Genomic DNA, 22,336 nt, shown 5'->3' with positions numbered 1-22,336 from the left:
CATCAGCAACAGGAGAATGCCCTAGCCTCGACGACCTTACAGGCGTATGCAAAGGCTCAATTTATGTCATTGTTTATGTAGACATAGCACTCTATAGTGTGTACACATACCGGTATTTCATTATATAGATAGTCCACTGTTAGACGGATGTCAGGTTCTTAGCTGACGTATGATTCTTGATGACTGTTTCTATGTATTTAATGTATTACCATGTGTTGTTCTTGCTTACTGTAAATCGCTCTGGATTAAGAGCTTCTGCTAAATGCCTAAATTGTAAATAAAGAATGCATGAAAAGCCAAACGAGAAATAATTTTGCAATCAGAGAGTTGATGCGCATCACTTCTTCTTCCCCCGAGATATTACCACACGCCTGCTCTCTCTCGCCGTCGACAGAGGAGCACACAGAGCCATTGATGAGGCAGCAGTTTGAACAAAGTGCGCTTTATGCTGTCTATCTGTCTGTATAGCGCATAGTGCAAGAGCAACGAGCACGTTAATGTAACAGAAGACCCAGTCTGTTGAGGCTACCATTCACGCCTCCTTTCAATTAGTCTTAATTGGGCCCTCCGTCCGTGTTCCATCATGGCCCATGGGAGCACGCCGGTATACCCTCTGAGGCCTCTCCTCAACCCGGCCATTATTGACGTCTCAGTGAAAGTGACATTTACTTGTGTTTCGCCATTCGCCACCATGACCCTGCATGATTGACGGAGGCTTGCATCAAACACAAGTCTGACTAATATATTACTACAGTATATAGCCTTAGCCACCAGTGTTGATTTCGTCAACTTAAACTGTGATGAAAAATATTCGAATACCTTTTTTTTCTACTGACAAAAACTAAATGGAAACTAAATGAAAACTAAGTTACGATGACTAAAATTAAGACTAAATATATTGACAATTTCGTCAACAAATAAAAACTGGATAAAAAACCGCCATACTTTTTCATTTTATTGTATTCTTTTTTCATAAATCACTGTCAGTGCTATTGAACACTATTAAAAAAAATTAAAATATTATACCAATTAATAGTAGTAAGCACTGCTTGGGACAAAACCTCTTAACTCCATTGGACCCTCTGTCCTCTGACTGTCTGCTAAAGCAACTAACTCCACCTACGCCTCTCATGCAAGTTATTGGCAATACTATATACAGTCACAACACCAACTCTGATGAGGTAGTATTGCTTTGTTTTCAAAATATAAAGTTTTTTTCATTTCTTGAAAAGAAAATATTTTCAATTCTCTACAAAATGACTATTTTGGAGTTTTAAATGGTTTCTTCCCGACAGCAGAGATGTGTAAAGGACAGACAGACACCAACTTTTGTATGTAATGTTGATACAATATAACTAACAACACAACTAACTGACAGTGGTTGTATTTGGTCCCCCATGTTCTTCTATTAATCTAATTGAAGACTTACAGATCCTGCGGTCTGGTATAGGACCACTACTATAGTTGACGAGTGGTATAAATGGTAAATGGTGCATTTATATAGCGCCTTTATCCAAGGTGCTTTACATAGATTGTGCATTACATTCACCCGGGCCATTCACACACACACATTCATACACTGATGGCGGCAGAAACCATGCAAGGCACCAATCACAATCAGCACATCGGGAGCAATTAGGGGTTCAGTGTCTTGCTCAAGGACACTTCGACACTAACTCTGGGGGAGCCCGGGTTCGAACTGGCAGCCTTGCGGTTACCATCCAGCCACACTACCCCTGAGCCACCGCCAACCCTTTTGAAGGTATCGCCTGAAGATCAAAATCCATGCCTATACTAGTAGTAGGCATGCTTAATTTAAGTTTATTATAGCTCAGTGGTAAACATGTCAGCACTTGCACTTGCACTTGCACTAGGGTAGATCGTGAAAGTGCAGCTTTAATGTTAACACCTGCTTTATGGCTTTGGTATTATGCTAGCCTGGCCCAGATCCATAGAGTAAGACAGAGTTACGACGACACTGTTCACTTCAGGGGCCAGTCCAATGGCGGCTCTTTTACATAGACTTCTATTGGCGGCGGAGAGCAGAGCATTGTGAAGAGTGACCGGAAGTTGGCAGAATGCACTGGACTCAGGCAACAGCCCAGCTTTAATGATCTTAAAAACTCCTTACTTTTAGATCGTTTTTTAGTAATAGACAGTACAACATACACATTGCAGAGACTTCTGTTGTCACTATACAATACTTTAAAACAGTTGTCATGTCGCACACATGGCTAAAATTACTGATGTGACATGTGTGACATCATCATTGTAACCGAGGCTCTATGTCAAGAGCCTGAGATCTGGTCTGGGAATTACAGCCGAGAGGTCGCACCTTAGTAAGGGATAGAAATGCGATCTCTTGAGGCAGGTGGGTTCAATAGTCAAAGGCGAGTAAGTCACTACTAAAGATCCAAGCTTAATTCTACCGGTAAACCTGCTGAGGCCCTGTATTTATAATATCGTGATGTCATCTCTGACGCCATGGTTGTGATGTCAGAGCGACACTTCGTTCCTTCGTAACATCGTCATAGCTGGAAGTTATGCGGGAACACCTACTGAGTGGCAAAAAAACTACTTCCTGGCCTTGACAGCCCGTACATCCAAACAGAAAATTCCTATTTGATTGCATTGAACAACGTTAAACAATGTTTAACTCACTTTTCCACTCACTTTGCCACTCAATTTGCCACTCGATTTTCCATTCACTTTGTGCATGCGCATTCCCTCTATTTGCGCCGCCCTCGTTGAAAACAATGTATTTTAAACTCCAGCTTGTCACTCTCCAGGCTGCATGAACAGCACCCGAGTGCTCAGTTATCTGCCCCCTCAATGTCGTAACTCTGTCTTCATCTATGGCTCTGGTCTGGCCCAGCCTATGGTCCCTTCAGGAAATTAAGAAAGCCGTATATTTTGAAAACAAAGCAATACTGCCTCATCAAAGTTGGTGTTGTGACTTATATATATATATTGTCAATTACTTGCATGAGAGGGAGAGTTGGTGGAGAGAGTGAAGAGTGGAGAGAGTTGCTTTAGCAGACAGAGGGTCCAATGGAGTTAAGAGGTTTTGTCCAAAGTGTTTTTTGCTACTTTCCATTGGTTCAACATTATTTTCGAAACACACAGACGTGTGTGTTCAAAAGCACTCATTTATGCAAAAAGAAAGAAATCCAAAACCTGAACAAAAAAATCCAAAACCGGCAAACACCAACGTGTTTGCCAGTTTGGAGAGACTTCAAGTTGCATGCAACTTGTATGGAAGAGCAAACGTACAGTAATTAAAATAAATAATACATTTGAAGAGAGTACGTCTAGTAAACTGAAGGTATTGTTGGGTGAAGTGATGGAATTAAACTCACAACTCCAGGATGAGCACCACGTCCGTGCGGTTCTCGTACACGTCGTGTAGCTTGACGATGTTGGAGTGCTGGCACTTCTGCAGGATGTCCACCTCTCTCTCGATCTCCTCCTGGCGGATGCCCCGTCTGCTGGTCCGGCTCTGGCGCTTCTTGATGTACTTGGCCGCGTACCGCTGAGTCGTGGCCTTCTCCATGCACCTCTTGACGATGGCAAACTGCCCGCTGTGTGTACGCAAAGCAAACACAACCACCACTGGCCGTTAGATCTCTGGCCCCTTCGGTTGCTTCTAGTGATGTTTTCAGGACTAGAAAGCCTGCAGTTTCTATTAGCTTGGATTCCCCATCGACGATGTCACTGGTGGACGGGTTTCTGAACACAGCCCTCCTATGAGACACAGACTGAGTAGAAAGATATTTAGATTATTAGTGAGGACCTTTTATATGAAGATAGGTTGAAAAGTGGTGAAGTGGTCCTTTAATAATGAGTGTCTAACTGTAGCAACATGCAGGAGGTCTGTTTTCCAGTTCATTTAGAAGTCTTTCACAACTACCTGGCAGTTGAACAACTTGGCCCCAATCTCAACTTTTCGTCTGAGTACAACATGGAAAAAGAAACAAGCCGACTTTGTCTCTATTGCTATACATCGATTAATTTGTCAAAATGTGAGTGAAAGAAGACAATGAGGAAATATTCTCCGTGTAGAGACTATAGTGTATGTGTGTGAGAAAATGAAATGGGAAGGTTCATAATGTCCTGTCTCCGAGCCAGACAGAGAACAATCGCACACAGAGCGAGGCGGTGAATACAACATTATTTCTCCCACTCCAGCAAATTTCCTGCCAAATGGTCTGAGACATCCTTCGAGAGGTCACTCCTCCGAAAAATCCCAAAACTCTCAAACATTTCACAACAGAGGTGTGGCTTACTGCAGTTCCTTTCAGTTGGTCTTTGTTTTTCATTGCTGCAATAATGTGTTCCATATGAATGTAGGGGGGTGTATAGTATACAGTTACAGTATGACATATACGACATAACCTGTGAAACATTCATTGAGAGGTCTTCTAAACCGTGGTTATACTGTAGTGAGTAAAACACTCTAGGAGTAGATACAAATTCCAACTTAACAGTGACTCTTGCTGATGGATTGTGAGCTGTTCATGTATCATCGTCCTGCTGCAATGTAAGGCCTATACTTCACCATGTTGTCTGCTGCCCTACTGGCATCTTGCCAACTTGAACCCTAGTAGTGTCCCTATTATGGGAGCAGACATTCACCGAAAATATCAGATCTACAAGCTCGTTTTGAGTCGGTACACCAGCTATTTTCAGCAAAGATGTTTTAGTGTAGCAGTATGGAACCCTGGGAGGACACCAGTCAACTTCGTTTTATACTGTGTAGGGAGGGATCAAATGGTTAACCGATATTTAACACTGCATCTAGGGGAGGAACCTATACACTTTGTTTCCATTGTACACCTGATTATTATTAAATATAAACAACAAACTCTTGATCTGATTCCCCTCTCGCATAACTAGTGTAGAAAGTAGCGATCAAGTCACTGAAAGTAGTCCAAGGGGCGACACAGGAAGGATGAGAAACGTTTAGTTATGCAGTTAATTACAGTATACGTGGTGGGTCGGACTGTGGGCTGAAGTGTTATCACACCAACACTCATAGATGACTAAGCCTGCCACTCCTGCATGCTTACACCACTCCTGCAAGCTGCTATTACCGGTATACTAGTTATCAAACATTTTCAGGTCAAGGACCCCGAAATGTATATGTATTTGGCTGCAGACCCCCATTTGAAAGGATTTGGTCTCCTATAGCGGACCCCCATAAGAGTTTTTCAAAAAGAGCCGTAGTAGTATAATAACTGATTTTAATGCTATATTATTCATTTTGCTTGGAACACACTCATGGGCCCCTGGGGGTCCCCGCGACCCCACTGCCCTGGAACTATAGACTATAAACTTCTCGGGGACACGCCTGCAAATTCTGGTGCCAGCTGAGTGGCACGGACAGACAGCTATGTGTTATCAAGTTGTTTGGAAACATGGTTGGGACATTGGGGAGAGATAACTATGGCCGCAGCTATTTCCTGTGTTTTGGACACTCGGCCCCACAAGAGAGGTTCCCGGGGTGGCTGTCATAGGCCCGTCCAGGCTTCGGCCTGGCACTGCCGGCGCTAAGAATAGCCTTGCTTGCGGGGCTCATCCTCTAGTCTACACCTGCCATCTATCTCTCCCCTGCCGGGTGGAAGGAATGGGGCCCGCTGGGCCGTGTCCCTGACTTTCCTCCTGGAATTTCACCCAGTGAGGCGTAGGAGGGGCTGGGCAAGAGCCCTGTATGCAGATTCAAACACACTGCCTTATGTACTACAGCAAAGAACCTTTAATAACAGTCTAAGTCCACACTAATTATCCATAATGTATAAATGATGGATATGGGGTCACAGCTAGGTCAGAATAAATTATGGACTTAGACTGTCTCAACTGCTCAATTGTATTAGTTGCCTTAGATTCAAGATTCATAAGCTGTATAATATGATATTGGCTGTTTGTATTATTTTTGGAAAAATATACTACTATGGAAAGGCTATTTTACTTATATTGACCCTATAAACAATTTAGTATAATTTAGTATATATGTAAGGTTTTACCCACTCTGATGGTACCTCGTCAGATAATCCCCACATAGACTACAACAACTTCCGTGAACCGACTTCACTGTAGTAGCCTTTTCATACATTATTATGTACTTAAGCTGTCTGCTGTCGTGAAAGTATAGTTAGAGAAATGTAAAGCTTCAACACCAAAGTAGTAGTACTGGACATTTGGACTGAATGTTTCCATTATCCTCGTGTTTTCGCAGTTTTTATTTTTGTTGTTTCTCATAAGCGCACCTTCAAGTTACACAGCCCCTCTGCCGCCCCTCCCACCCCTCACTGCATGGGGAAAATTCCAGGAGGAAAAACGGGGACGCTGCTGGGCCTGGTGAAGGGAGCATGAGGGGAGACATGGGGTGGAGAAGAGAGAGGTTGCCCTGATGGCTGTGGTGGCACTCACATGAAGATTCCTGAAGTGCAATGCAACCCGGCCGCTGCGAGCTATACACAGTGTAGACTTAAGACTTATTTTCACGTGGCTGCGCACATGGCAGGAGCAGAGCATAAATCACGTACAAACGTTTACGTTGGGACAGGTCAGGGCTGGGTGTCACCAGGTTAGGTTTCTATTTAAAGTACTTGTTTTTTAACAGTCACATTGACTGCTGATGCAGGCAGAAACCTCTGAATGTCCAAAATAGATAGTTTTCCAATCCATCAAGTGTAGTTATTAGTCGTACAGTAATAGTAATATTGTGTTGAATATTTATAAAACCCACATGCAGAAAGACTTGTAATTTATGAAACAACATGCCAACATCTGCTCAAAACGATGATAACACTAGCAAAAGTAAATAAAATACACATTGATGTACAGTACTGTAACAAACTGCTCCCTGTGGTTTCAGCCCTCTGATACTTTCAATGAGAGGTGGGTCACTATTTATTCAGTGTAAGCTGACTTAAGCACGTATCATACTCTTTCTCAGAAACGCCCAACTTCATATGCTCCATATAAAACTATACAATGATACTTACCACAACTACAACTACAAAGTACTTAAAAATAGTACAAAAATATGAGCAGGTTTTAGTTTTTTAGTTTTTGTGCCGATTGCATGTTTATTTACCTGCATATAATGCTAATGTTCCTACAAGGACACGCACACACCTGCATACGATACAATGCTAATGTTCTAAACGAGTGGTTCCCAAAGTGGGGTCCGGGGATCCCCAAGGGGTCCTTCAGGGAGTTCCAAGGGGTCCCCAGCTAAATGATAGTTAGGAACCAAATGGACCCTTATGGGACTGTAACTCAGAGTGTACAAATGGAACCAAATGGACAGGTCCATTTGGTCCCATTTGTACACTCTCAGAGTTAAATTAACATTGATAATGCAATTGACTAATGCATGTCAAACTGGGGGTACTTGAAATTAAAATATTTGAGAATCACTGGCATATCTCTTCAAATGGGGGTCCGCAGGCTAATTAGTGTCAATTTGGGGGTCCTTGACACGAAATTTTTTGGGAACCACTGTTCTAAACATCATGTAAATATCTGTTTTTTCTTTTCTTCTCCTCCTGCTCTAGTCTACTCTACCTCTATCTTCTCACTAAAACGACAAATGATGTAGAGCACTCAAGATCAAATAATTTCACCCACTTCTTACACCTGTAAACCTGCTGTGACGTGACAAGAACGATGATTCTGATTCGTTACGATATACATACACAGCATATATTTGCCTTAGGGGTAATAAAAACACAGCGGGTAATAGCAAAACAAATATGTAGGCTACATTAAACTTAAACTGACGGGGACCGGGGAAGAATTTGAAACTGAGTAGGCAAACCGTGGTGCCGGGCCATCAATGGTTCACACACACAGTGGCTATGCAATGGCAAGGTCAGCCAGGTTTTCAGCCAACTCCCTCCCCACACTGTTGGGAAATCCCAGTGTAACTTTGTTCTGTCCTTGTTGACGGTAATGCTAAGCCATTCATTCAATTCATAGTAAGTGTTGATCAAATGCTATTTTTCTCATTGTCTACAAATTATTGTACAGCCTTCGTTGTTGCCCTCTGTATCCAGGCTTTGGGCAACACTTCACGTCTATTGAACGATAATACGATTCTATACAAATTTTGAATGAGAACAAATCTCTATTTATTTAAGCAAACAGGCACATTTCCCCCAGACGCATACACTACAACACACCATCAGTAGGCTACTAGATTTATACTGTAAATTCAATCATTTAGCAGATAATCTTGTCAAGAATGACTTAAAATGAGTTGGAGCAGGTAGGGGTGTCATACTGTACATGTCTTGTTTGAGCACATTGACAAGATGGACAGGTTGGGGTGATTTAAAATGTATTTTCCATAGAAGTGGTTCTTAAACATTTTCAGGGAGGGACAAATATTGTAACTATGGGGCTAAGATTTGTGTTGGTAACATGTTTTTCCAAGGGCTCCCCAGGTGCCACTTTGAGAACCACTGTCCAAAAGCAGCCATGACAACCTGTCACGTACCAAAACCACTCAACCCATCCAATCAATGTTAATGTTAATGTTAAGACAACAAGCATGGCCATAATGTATAGCGTATTCCGTACTCTCCCATGTGAAAGCTCTGGGTGGGCCTGCCTGTCCCAACAACAGAAAGAACAGGAGACAGAGGCTAGAGGTGGAGAACGAGAAACAAAGAGAGAGAGTGAAAGAGAAAAGGAGAACAAATGGTGCTGCGCATACACGCATGCACACACCAAAATAACATGAAGGAATGCACACACACACACAAAAGACTACAAGCTCCGGGAGAGCAAACGTACGTGGCATCATAAATGCTCATCCTATGCCCTCTATTGACAGGACGTGTCCCCTAGAGACATGCTTGAATAGGCTGACCCTCTTTAAGATGCCTATGGTAATGTGCGAGTATAATTGAGGAGGGGGGGTCCCGGGGTGAGTCAACTTTCAGTTGGCGTCAAGTTGACTAAAGGCTGTGTGTGGGGGGTGGGGGGGGGGGGGGGGGAGGCAGAAGTGCCCTATAGATGAATCGTAATCACTACTGTACATGCAGTATACAGTACATTAGCATTAAACAGTGTGGGTAAGGCAAGGACGGTTAGCTCAACCGCCTGGGAACCTAGGCTGCCAAGCCAGCCGGACGGCATGCCGCGGGCTCGACTCCCGAGCCCGACAGCCTTTTTTGCGTGTCACTCCCCATCTCTCTCCTCCTTTCCTGTCTGACTACTGTTCCCTATCAATAAAGGCATCAAAAAGCCCCAAAAAACCCAAATCTCTGCAGTGTGGGTAATACATCCAAAGTAAATAAAGGTTCATATATACATATACATACATATATATATAAAGTAGTAGCATACTCAAAGGGAGAAATAGGCCTATACGTAACATATATAACATGAATGTAAATTACAGAATGGTACTGTACAGTCAAGACTGAACTATACGTAATTATGTATGCATGCGTCATGCCGCGCTGTGTTGCATTGTGTTGTGAGCAAGAGGCAGAGATGGAGATGGAGATGATATTCCACAGCGGGCCAGCCAGGCAGGCAGGCGTGCCGTGCCTGCCGGCTGTCTTATCTGTAAAGCACTGTCTCTCTCTGTGGAGTTTCCACTTTCTGAACAGCTGAGGGTTATTATCCACACAGCCCAGGTTGGAGGAATGCTCGGAACAAGCGGTGTCCGGTATTAAAAGTCATTTCTCAACCCCCGACAAACCCCCTGGGACACCCCTGGGACGGTTTCATAACACGACCAAACCCTGTCCCCGAACGCCTCTCTCATTTGTCATAATACGGCTTTGCAAATTCTATTACCTAATTTGTAGCGAGGCTGGTGGTGATGCAACACTTGCTTATTATACGGTTACTCACAGACTTGTAAAACGTACCTGACTGATGGCAGAATATTTTATTTACAGAGGAACCATGTTATCTGAGTCACAGGTTTTCAAAGTGGGGACCGCCCACCCAATTCAGATAAGTGCATAAATAAATACATAGTAATTATAAATATACAAATAATAATAATTGTGATAGCCAGAGACTATTGCTATTTGGGGGTCTTTGGCATGGGAAACGTTTTGGGAAAACCTTGATCTACTAAGTAGTACACCGGGTGTACACCGCGTTGATAAATATGGGCCAAAATGACTAAAACTAAAATAGAAATGTGCTGCCAAAAACAACACTGGTTTGGTTGGGTGTCAGGGTGCTCTGCTATGGTTTGGTTGGGTGTCAGGGTGCAGTGATAGGGTGATGCCTGTCATCGTCAGAGGAACGCCCCGGAATGCCAGGGGGGAGTCCTGCTGGAGTTCCCTCCACCAATTCTCCCTGAATAAACACATTTCTGCAGAAATATTTTCATATTTCGGCGGTTTCCTTGACATGAAAATGTTTGAGAACCACTGTCATAGAAACATGGGTTTTTCAGAAAACTGTCATGATTTAGAAGCCATTAGTAGAATCGTCTAAAAAAGTACAATTTTGTGGTATTTATACTTTACTTAATAGTAATTCCAACTACCAGTACAATACTACTCCTCCTAGTACTCCACTGCACCTCAGATCCAAATATTGTACTTTTACTCTACAATTATTTACTCTAATAATAAATAATAATAATACTCTACAATTATTAATTTCTTACTACAGGTAGTTTGTTACTACTTTGTAGATTTTGATCATCATTACAAAAACATACATAAACACACTTCAGCCCTATACATTTCAGCCATTTGAAAATAGGCGATCTACAAGCAATGCATTGCGATGCGATGCATTGTGAGCTTGTAGATCTGCTATTTTCAAAACATTCGTAAACTTGAAATGGGACATTCTGCATAAGTGAGTACTTTCTACTTTTGGTACTTTAAGTACATTTTGATGGCAATGCTTTTGTACTTTTAATCAAGTACATTTAGACTTTTACTTGTAACCGAGTATTTCTACATTGCCGTATTGATACTTTTACAAAATGTGAGTACATTTTCCACCACTGCATACATGCTATACCATGTCCTGCCCAGCAACAAGGCACATTTAATACCGATACATTTAAGTCCCTTGGAGAAATTCTAGCACTCTAACGCGAGGCCCTGTGTGCCACCTGCTTGTCCTGTGGCTGGTATTTCCTCTCTCTCGACACACACATTTCGAGCGTGAACTCAGTAGAGTGACATGCATTCTTCCCCACATAATATGCGAAATAAGTACTGGCCCCCAAACTTCTGCAAACGGAAAGCAGTTACTTCCCATCACTTCCCCCGTCATTTCCCCTTTTCGTGTATTTTGCATTATCTAGATCTCTCTTAAAATTGTACATTCACTGTGATGTAAGTATCTTCCTGTGGTTAACACTCAAACTTTTAGAAGTTTGCTTTTCAATACTGTCTCATTCATTGCATCCATTGCTACCAGGCATTAGGGGGGGATATTGTATTCAGCTAGATACTTTTCATCCATTGCTACCATAGGCATTAGGGGGATATTGTATTAAACTAGATACTTTTCATCCATTGCTACCATAGGCATTAGGGGGATATTGTATTAAACTAGATACTTTTCATCCATTGCTACCATAGGCATTAGGGGGATATTGTATTCAACTAGATACTTTTCATCCATTGCTACCATAGGCATTAGGGGGATATTGTATTGAACTAGATACTTTTCATCCATTGCTACCATAGGCATTAGGGGGATATTGTATTCAACTAGATACTTTTCCCAAACATGAACACAATACTGCAAAACCACACAACTTCAACAGTGACTTCCTCTAGTGCTACTCAAAGATGAAATGCAATACCCAGAGTTCTTACACACGTTCCTCCTATAGTCCTACACGCACAAACGCATGCACTCACGTACACGCATACACACACACGCTCGCGCACGCACACACACACACACACACACACACACACACACACTCACACGAAATGTTTATTTATGTCCACATAATGAGTACAGGAATACCTTGTACAAAGGACATAAACACTGCCAGTGCAGTTTGACAGTGGGAGATCAGCCAGTTACAACGTGCATGGACGGCAAAGCATCGTTACATACAGTACAGCTGACATGTCGGACACCGGGCAGCAGACATAAATCATGGATAAAGGAAACAACGCCTCCTCCAAATTGAGCGGCTACCTATAATGGCTGAAACTGAGCAATACCTCGCTAAACTGCTTGGCAGGCACACACACACACACACACACACACACACACACACACACACACACACACAGTAGTAGTGTATTTACAGTGATGTTATTAAGATACTGTAGGATGTTTTGGACAAGTGTATTCTCCACTGGTTACGTACAAGAATGGCACTTCCTAACCGGCAGTACGTCCTGCTGTGAGCAACAACAACGCTACTATTTGATAGTGACATATGAGTGATGTAGGGCAGTTGTTCTCAAAGTGGGGTCCAGGGACCCCCAGGGGTCCTTGAGGGAGTTCCAGGGGGTCCCCAGCTAAATGGATAGTTAGGAACCAAATGGACCCATGGATCTGTAACTTTGAGAGTGTACAAATGGAACCAAATGGATCCTAACGGGTCCATTTGGTTCCATTTGTACACTCTCAAGAGTTACCGTACATTAACATTGATTTTACAATATGAATTGGGGTCCCAGAGATAGAAAATGTCTACCCCCATTTAATTGCATTTCTAATAGAAATGCCAGTAGTAGTCTTTTCAAATGGGGCAAATAAGTGTCAATTTGGGGGTCCTTAATTGGCATGAAAAAGTTTGAGAACCATATATTGGGTACATTGTTGCTTCAGTTCAGTCCAATGACTACCGTCGTTCAAAGTCATAATAGACATCTCACAGGAATAAAATAATAATAATAATAATACATTTTAGACATTTAGCTCACCCAGACTAGCTTACACCTGGTAAGGTTTTGGGGCCCACCTATACAGGTGGGATTGAACAGTCGCCAAGTATTGATGCAATCAATTATTTGCAATGGAAAACGATTCGATACAGATTATTTGCATTGCAAAATGCAATAATACGATACGATACAAAGTAAATGTTGCTGTTTCAAGATGATATAATCACTATTGTCAACAACAGAATGTGGAGGGGTGTTGTCCATTGGGGTTTTTGTTTTGACTGCTAGTGTTTTTTCTTTTTTTTCTTTTCTTGTCTTTTTCTTTTGTGTAAGTCATGTGTATTTTGTATGCTTTATTGTAAAATCATTACAAAACTTTAATGACATTTTTTTTATTTTTTATCTTGCTGTTTCATTTCGATGAATCCCTTGGCACTATCATATCTGCTCACAATATATCCTATCACTGCTACGCCGATGACACACAACTTTTTCTATCCTTGCCACTCAGGTGGAAGAGCGCATCACTGCATGCCTGGCTGACATCTCACAGTGGATGTTCTCCAACCACCTCAAGCTGAACCCAGACAAGACTGAGCTTCTCTTCTTCCCAGCTAAGTCCTGCCCTATGCGGGAGCTAACTATTTCCGTAGACAACGCCCTGGTAACGTCTGTCCCAACAGCCAGGAATCTTGGTGTTGTCCTGGACAGTCAGCTCTCGTTCAAAACTCACATCACAGCTGTCACTCGATCCTGTAGGTTCACACTCTATAACATACGACAAATTAGACCGTTCCTCACCCAGGAATCAGCCCAGCTCCTAATCCAGACAACAGTCTTGTCAAAACTCGACTATTGTAACTCCCTCCTTACTGGCCTACCAGCATGCGCACTTAAGCCTCTCCAGCTGATCCAAAATGCCGCAGCTCGCTTGGTCTTCAACCAGCCAAAATTCTCACATGTCTCCCCCCTGCTCCACTCCGTATGATTGAACCCTACAAACCCTCCCGCGCACTCAGATCAGCCAACGCCGGGAAGCTGGAAGTACCCTCACTAAAAACGCCGGGACAACGCTCCACACGTCCCAGACTCTTCTCCCTTCTGGCTCCAAAACTGTGGAATGCACTTCCCATTGCAGTCAGAACTGCAGCATCACTCCCAATCTTCCGCCGTAGTCTGAAAACCCACCTTTTCAGTCTCCATCATGGCCCATAGCACTTACCCTACCCCCTTAGATAGCACTTCCGTAGACTTAGATAGCATTTGATACAGACTTATAGCATGTTATGTAGACAGCACTATAATTGCATTGTATATAGTCATAGCACGCCATAGTACATATGTATAGCATAGTAGTATATATGTATAGTTTCATTATATAGATATTCCACTGTTACTTTCTTAGCTTACGCATGTTTCATGAGAAATGCTTTTATGTGATGTATTCCCATGCTTTTGTTCTTGCTTAATGTAAGTCGCTCTGGATTAAGCGTCTGCTAAATGCCTAAATTGTAATTGTAATTGATGAATAGATTTTACGACTTACTATAATATTGTTACACCCCTACTTTCTACCATGCGCTGTGCTGCCTGTAACCAATGCTACTTTACCTGTTCTATATAAGGGTCTGGTATATATTAAACTGTCACTGCCAAATATGGCACAAGCACCAAGCCACGTGTAGCAGCCATGGGGCATTAGCGGACACATGCATCCCAATATTTGTTGAAAGGCAGCAGCAGGGGGTTCACGTGGTCCTTTACTGTTCCCACAAGACAGACACAGTCTGGTTGGTTGGGTGCAAAAAGTATACATAACAGCTCAGCACAGCCCCCACCAGTCCCTGAGATGGCCAATGACAGCTGGAGGCCGCCAGCCAGCCAGCCTGAAGCTCTGCTTCCCCCATATCATAGTTGAGATCTGTCAGACAGGTAGCTGAGCACAAAATGCCTCAGTGGAGGAGGACCTCAGTGCAGGAGGGCTGGGCTGGCTTCACAGCAGTGTTGATTTTGTCGACTAAAACTATGACGAAAAGTGTTCGACGACGACTACATTTTTTCACTGGAGAAAACGGAATCAAAACAAAATAAAAACTAAGCTGTGATGACTACTAAAATCATATGATATGTCTACTAAAACTGCTACACAACACTGAGTAGTGAAGTGTACGTGTGCATATGGACTGGAGTGTGTGGAGTGTGTGTGGGGCTACATGATATCAATATGGGCGACGGACAGACGGCATGACCTTTACATGGCGAATCATCTTTCATGAAGTGACATGAGGCGAGTGTTCCTATAGGGAACGGAACATCTCGAGTATGTTTGCACGGGGTTCTTTATGACAGTGGTTCTCAAAGCGGAGTCCAGGGACCACAGGGGTCCTCAGCTAAATGATAGTTCAGGAACCAAATGAGACCCTTATGGCATATATATGTCCCTGGCATATATTTTCAAATGGGGGTGCACAGGCTAATAATATACGTGTCAATTTGGGGTTCCTTGACATGGAAGTTTGAGAACCACTGGTTTATGACACCGTCCCCCATAAGAGACCACGGTCCACGGATTGCGTTGAGAGAGCGTTGAGAGAGCGTTTCCATGATAGGTTCAAATCTAGATCCACACATGACAGGACAGGGAAAAGTGATGGCGTGATAGTTTGGCCGGCGGCCCCTGCATTGCAACCCACTGGGGGGGGGGGGGGGGCTTGTACAGTCACACAAAACACTGTGGAACCATCATAATCCTCTGTAACACAAATGAGTCTAAGGCAGCTGCCCAAGTGTTGAGTGCTTTCTCTGTGGTGTCACTTCCGTGACGCCACAGAAAGAGTCCTTCTGCTTCTCAGTCAGATGTCTGTTCTTTTCAACCGCACTGCTCTTTGCACCTCACTCTCTCTCTCTCTCTCTCTCTCTCTCTCTCTCTCTCTCTCTCTCTCTCTCTCTCACACACACTCATGACGGTGGGAATCGAACATGTGCAGATAATATAGAGCCCACTTCTGAACGCAGGCATGTTAGCAATTAAGCAAAAAGCTTTCGGTATGCCACAAAACACTGCAATATTGTTAACCTGTGAGGCGTGTTGTAAGTCTTTGAAGGTCTTCATTTAGACAGCTTGTTATATGAAGCTCTCTATTCATCTCCGTCTTCATTACATTTCATCTCATTCGACATTCAAACATCGACGAGGAGCATTTAAAAAAGGATAGGGCTGCCTGCACCTATCGTTTTCAGAGTAATCTCCCCATTACAGTATATGTTCCATAGTTTAATTAATTTAACCCGTAAATGAGAGGTTTTTTAGTAGTAGCGTGGAAAAAACTAACAGGACGCAGTATCTTAAAATGGCTTCAGTCAATAACTGGACTATGGAATCGTGCATTTCCTGTCCGTCAGTTTATCACTCAAAATCCCATACATGGAAAAGCCCATGGTGCCCAGGTCTCGTGACATCACGTGACATCATCAGTGAGAAAGATCCTGGAGCTGACCTGACCTGACATTCCATTATGTTGATCTGACCTCATCAAACCCTGTACACTCAAGACACGCTCCATGCTGCTCCCATTATGGTCATTGTAGGAATTCAGCAATCTAGTCAAACCCATGTCACACACACAAATTGTGCTACTGTTATCTACTACAAATTCTATTAACATTGAGTGACTGCAGTTTCTTCCAGCTGTGAAATGTCCCTTTAATTTCATAATATGGAGGTTTCACATTTTGGTGAAATTGTTTATAATGATAATTATATCATTCACATATCATACTATGGCAGAAGAAAGACCCCAAGGTTACAAATAATCAGCATCATGTAAACACAGCTGGGCTATCCAGTTGAAACAGCAGGCCATTACTGTAAGTAATACAGGCATGCTCTCAGCTTGTCCTCTGTAAGGGTGTTTCCATTAAGTAACTGTATATTTTGGACAGCACACACTGGGAAATACGAGTCTACGTTTTCATAGGTCACGAAAAGTCAGAACCTTTTTTCGCTTCATACCCCTTCACATCTGTTAACGCGCTCTGCACAGCTGTCATATGCTGGCCTTGATCATTCCAAAACAATGATTTGCAGCTTCCCCTTTCAACACGGCACTGGCAACTTCCCTTTTTCTTTTTTATCAATTTCCCTTTGTGACATAATTTCCTCGATGTAGGGGCTTGCCTTCAGCTGCATAATTGTGTCTCTAAATGATTTTTTGTATTAATGTAAGTCCTCCATAGATTATAGATTTATAATCCTACTGTTTTTTAATTTTAAATATTTTAATTTTAAAAAACCGTATATTACAAAGAAACAGTAGCCTTATACTTGTTAGGTTGGCAGCCATTTATCCTTTGAACTTTCTCATTTGCTGTAAACTTCAACCCACTTATCATAGTGACACCCAAGCAGCTTAAATGTTAACAGACCCGCTGTTTGCACACAATATCAGCAATCTGTACTATAGACCACTATGCTACGAGGCATGTAGGAGTTTACAAGCATCCCCTGCATTTATGATTCAATTAAAACTAATAGCCCAAACCTAACCATGCACTAAACCGGGTCCCAAGGGCGCTATACTACTGTAGTAGGACCCCCAGTTTCTTCCCTCTTCACAACATATCTAATCGTTCTGATACGTCCCAAGCTTGTATAGATCTTCTATTTTCATAAATGTTAGTCCCAGAATAGCTATAGGCATGCTATATAGGGTTCAATTGGTTAAACGTTCTCGAAATATTGTGATGTAAATTTTAAACGGCAACAACACTTACCTTCCCAGTTCTTCTCCAATTTCATAGAAGTCCTCCACTCTCTGTTGCTTGAATACTGCCATGCCCAGTGTCCTCATTGATGTAGGTTTATCTCCTAAACATGGAACTCTTGGGTCAGTCAGTCGCTCCTCCGTCAGTCCAACTCCTTTTAACTTCACTTTAAGTCCAGCCCTGTGAGAACAGGAGATGTTCTTGTTGCAGTTTTGACAGAAGAGCAGTGAGTACTCTCACATGTCTCAGCACGCTGTCTAGCATTCCATCTCAGAAGGAACTGCATCTAAATTCAAGTTCTCCATTAGCCTGACGAGCACAAACACACCCTTTTGCTCATGAAGGGAAAATAAAAAGTCTAAATACCTACTAGCAGCACTAAGCAAAACTACCAATGACATTGTTATTACAGAGGGCTTAATTGGGCCTATTTATTTAGTACAACCCTAGGCTACTGCACAAGTACAACTCAGCTGTAGTCTACCCAGTAGACTACAGCTGAGTTGTACTTGTGCAGACGTGCAGTGTCATCTTTGGTTTGTTATAATCACTATAAGTACAGTACTCTACTGTACTTATAGTGATTATAGCAAACCAAAGATGACATTTGGTTATATGGGGCAGAACATCTGTTTTGAGAGTTAATGACTGTTTTGTCTGATGATGACATAGCCAAGTATAGATGCTGACACTACCATGAGCTTTACAAATGATTATGGCATAACCATTAATGTTGTGAATTAAACTAAGAAATTACTTTTTCTTTTAAATTAATACTAGTATACCATACAACAGTTCATGCTATAGGTATTAGCCTATGCTCAAATAACTTGACTTGACTCTAGTTTTACAATATTGAATTCATACTTTCCAAGGTTTCAACAAGAAAGAACATGAGGTCATGTCTTACCTTCTGTCAGGTGGCAGGTTTGATGATGAACTTGCATACTCTCCCTGCTTCTTCTACAACTAGTCCTGCTGTGTGTCTGTAGTCCAGTCACAGCTGCTGCCCTGTCTGTCTCAACTTCTCTGTGTGTGTGTGTCCCAGGCAGCAGCACCAGCACACTTTTGTTCCTTCAAAAGGTCTTTGAATGTCACACCCCCTGATGGCTCCATTAGGAAACTGCACTGTGACTGAGCCATGACAAAACATTGGTGAAAATCACTCGACTTTTATGGAAGATCATTAAAAAGTGCTGGAGGAACATGTCATTAGTAAATGACCACTTGTCGGCAGTAGTTACTACTGTACCTTTCAATCAGTTATAAGTTAATATAGCGTAGCCATGTCGATATCTAGAGAGAGACAGAGTGTGTATGTGTCTGTGTGTATGTTTGTTTTGTTGGGGGGCCCAACATGAGAGGGAGGGGGAGAGCTCTGCTCAATGGAATGGAATTCAATTCATTGGTCAGTCAACGTCACTAGTATGCCAGCATTATTGCCTTGCAAGTAGGCTACTTGAACACAACAGTTTTCTCTAGAAAAAGGTGGTCTTTCAGATTATGTTCTTTAAGAAGTTTGAGGCAATAAACATTAAAAAAGGTATACATAACTTTAATTAAAACCATAAGGGTTAACATGATCAACACAAGTTTGTTTTTCATAATATGCCATCCCGATTGGCAATGATCAAAAGTGTGCAGACTGGCCCGTTAGAACAAAATGCCTCAAATCATGAACACAGCGTCCAATTGCTGTGAAACTTTGCATGCAGATTTCCACTATGTTGAGGAACAATTAATGCCACCCTTGTTTTAACATCTATTATAGCGCCACCAGGAGTCATATCTCCATATTTTTGGCAAAAAAAAACAAAACATGTTTCTAGTTCTGTCATCCAAAACATTGTTTATTGGATTCGTTTTGTAAAAAAAAAAAAGACAATATAATCAGAGAGAAACATTGAATTCAACACCATGTGTTATTTTCAAACAATCAACAATAATGATTAACATCCACTGATATTTAATACGATTTAGAAACTAAATGAAAAGTGCCCTGTAATATTTGATAAGTTCCTTGTGTGGCACTACGCGTGTGCAATGTGTTGGTGTGAAGAACAAAAGAAGGGGGTTTCAAGCTATAGCTTATTTGATACAAGAAATAAAATAAATGAAGCTATGATAAACATTAATATGATCAATGTGTCACATGAAATAACCTTTAGCATGCAAAATAACAAGCTTACAATGAAAGTGTACACTATGAAAGTGTACACTATGAAGATGTACAGCACACAACGCTCTCGTCTTTGACTAAAGCACTAATGCAGAATCCTGTTTGCAAAAGTAACAGAACAGAGTAAACAGAGCCACGCTTAAATTGCTTCTTAATTCTTTTCGTAATAGAGACCTGCTCTAAATGCAATTAAAACCCCAATTTGTAGGAGCCACATTTTTCTTAAAACACTTCATCGTTGTAGTAAACCATGACATTTGCGCAAATGTCTGATTAGATAGTTCAACATGACAGCTAGTTGTCCAGCAATTGAAAGGAAAGGAAAATCCTACAGCAAAGAATAGCATGGGGAATAAAAATCTGTTTTCTACAGGAGTTATATAATGGTGCTTAAAATGATAGCATGGCACAAATGTTTACTTCAGGCAGATGTGGCCGGGGGGTGGTGGTACAGTTGCCCACCAGCGTTTTTTTTTATCGCTTACATTGGAGGCATTAATTACAGTATGATGAACTTCACAAAATAATGTCACTGTAAACAGGTAATGTCGAACCTTAAATTACGGCAGATAGTGGTAACCACAGTAGTTAGCTGTATTCCACAAGTATCTGGAGGACTCCTCTCTGTACCGTTAGTATGTATGGACTACTAGAGCATAGCATTGTGCATGGTGTTCTTCTGGACCTGCTGGAAGAAACAAATTAATTTTTCATTTTTTACAAAAGTATTTATATCAATTATTTTAAGCCTAGAATCCAGTCATCCAGGATCCTGGTGAATCATGACCATAACACCTTTGATTCTGTGAAGAAAGAAAAATGAAAACCGCCATACAAAGTGTATTTATTAAATGTAGTATATAATTATAATTTTGACAGAATCAAAGGATTTATGGCCATGGTTCACCAGGAGCCTGGATGGCTGGATTCTAGGCTTAAAATAATTATAAATATTTTTTGTAAATCTCTACAGGGAAGAATGAATGGCCAATGTTTCAGTGGGTCAAGAAAACCACCACTCCCATTGCTATGCTCTATACTAGGGCAGCGTTCTTCCACTCAGGTACTGGGACCCTAAGTGATGCTGGTCTTCTACCCTATACCAGTAAGCCAGTGGTTTTCAACCTTTTTCATATCAAGGCCCATTATTTATTCGGCATTTGAGCCACGGACCACCACGGATGATTTAGTTAGCCTCTCAGATCCAAGACTAAAGAATATTTTGTTGGTGTCCACAATTCCATGCTGTATTGATGTTGGTACCATTAGGAGATTGACAGTTGATCAAAAATAACAATTCTTCTACATTCTCTAATTGTGTAGATTTCTTGTAAATTAAGTAATGAAAATGTTTAACAATAACTTAACTCTTGAGAGTGTAAAAATGAAACCACGGGTCCATTTGGTTTCATTTTACACTCAAGAGTTCAAGATCTATAAGGGTCCATTTGGTTACCAACTCTCCATCATTTAGCTGCATGAGGACCACCTGGAACCTCCTCAAGGACCACTGGTTGAAAGCCACTGCAGTAAGGTCTATAAGCAAGGACCCATGGGTACCAGGTGGACCCATGGGTACCAGGTGGATACAAGTAAACTCCCAGGATACGATAGAAAGCCTCAAACTCTCAAACTCACTTATTAGCCCGCGGACCCCCATTAGAAAAGATATGCCAGGGAACCCCATAAGAGATGTTTATGGCTCTATAGCAGTAATTATCAACCAATTTAATTTCAAGCTCCCTCCAGTTTGACATGCATTAGGCTACGGACCCCCATTTAATGGCATTTCTATCTCTGGGACTCCATTTGGTTCCTAACTATCAGTCAGCTGGGGACCCCCTGGAACTCCCTCAAGGACCCCTGGGGGTCCCCGGACCACTGGTTGAGAACCACTGGCCTAGCCAGGGTTACAGAACAGAGAAAGAACACGGCTACACATGCTTAGGAAATTCCCTTGTGTACTTCCCTCATCTATTCCAAATCACATTTCTGTTTTCAGACAGCAGCCGTGCATGCCGGCAAGTCAAGTTTTTAAGTTTAGGATTATTTGCCGTTTGATCTGAAACTCAGTCACAGTAAGATCAACATTAAAAACGCATGTGTACTACTGTAAACATCCCAACTGGTTGAGAACTGTTACACTGCCACTCTGAGGCCAACAACCGCATCTACAGGTAAAATGTGAAGACTTATAGAGCACCCAATTGCATTGTAATCCCCATAGGGGAATTTTAGATCGCCTCATATAAGAACAGCGTTTGAAAAATGAACAAATCATCCCGGCCGTTTCACTCATTATGAAGAATCAACTGACTGAGAGAAAACGTTACTGCTGCTGAATTAGTTACATTTTCGCTAGAAACAGACTGTATGAAATATGAGTGAGTGACTATCGTAAACGTTACAGAGCCACCTCCCCGACAATATCGCCGGGACAGTTTGTTTATTTTTGGACCACAATTCTTATACGAGACGATTTTAAGATGGTCCAATGTTATTCTCAGAAGAGAAAAAACGTCCATGAACCAGGGGA

General features: G+C 41.9%; 1 protein-coding gene across 4 annotated transcripts in view; it reads right to left on the bottom strand.

Moving 5' to 3' along the window:
- dapk2b (death-associated protein kinase 2b) overlaps nucleotides 1-18,646 on the bottom strand; it is a 30,379-nt gene extending 11,733 nt beyond the window's left edge. For all 4 annotated transcript variants that reach the window (XM_083763995.1, XM_083763998.1, XM_083763996.1 and 1 more), the window contains exons 1-3: nucleotides 18,532-18,646; nucleotides 17,631-17,801; nucleotides 3,360-3,581 (exon numbers count right to left, since the gene is read on the bottom strand). In XM_083763995.1, coding sequence (XP_083620121.1) covers nucleotides 3,360-3,581; nucleotides 17,631-17,707 — 299 coding nt within the window. In that variant the 5' untranslated portion in view covers nucleotides 17,708-17,801; nucleotides 18,532-18,646. The remainder of the gene's footprint in view (nucleotides 1-3,359; nucleotides 3,582-17,630; nucleotides 17,802-18,531) is intronic.
- Between the last annotated feature and the right edge of the window lie 3,690 nt (nucleotides 18,647-22,336).

This window comes from Protomyctophum parallelum, assembly GCF_964188405.1.
Source record: "Protomyctophum parallelum genome assembly, chromosome: 4".
In the NCBI taxonomy this organism is placed as follows: Eukaryota; Metazoa; Chordata; class Actinopteri; order Myctophiformes; family Myctophidae; genus Protomyctophum; species Protomyctophum parallelum.
This window is presented reverse-complemented; position numbering and strand designations above follow the sequence as displayed.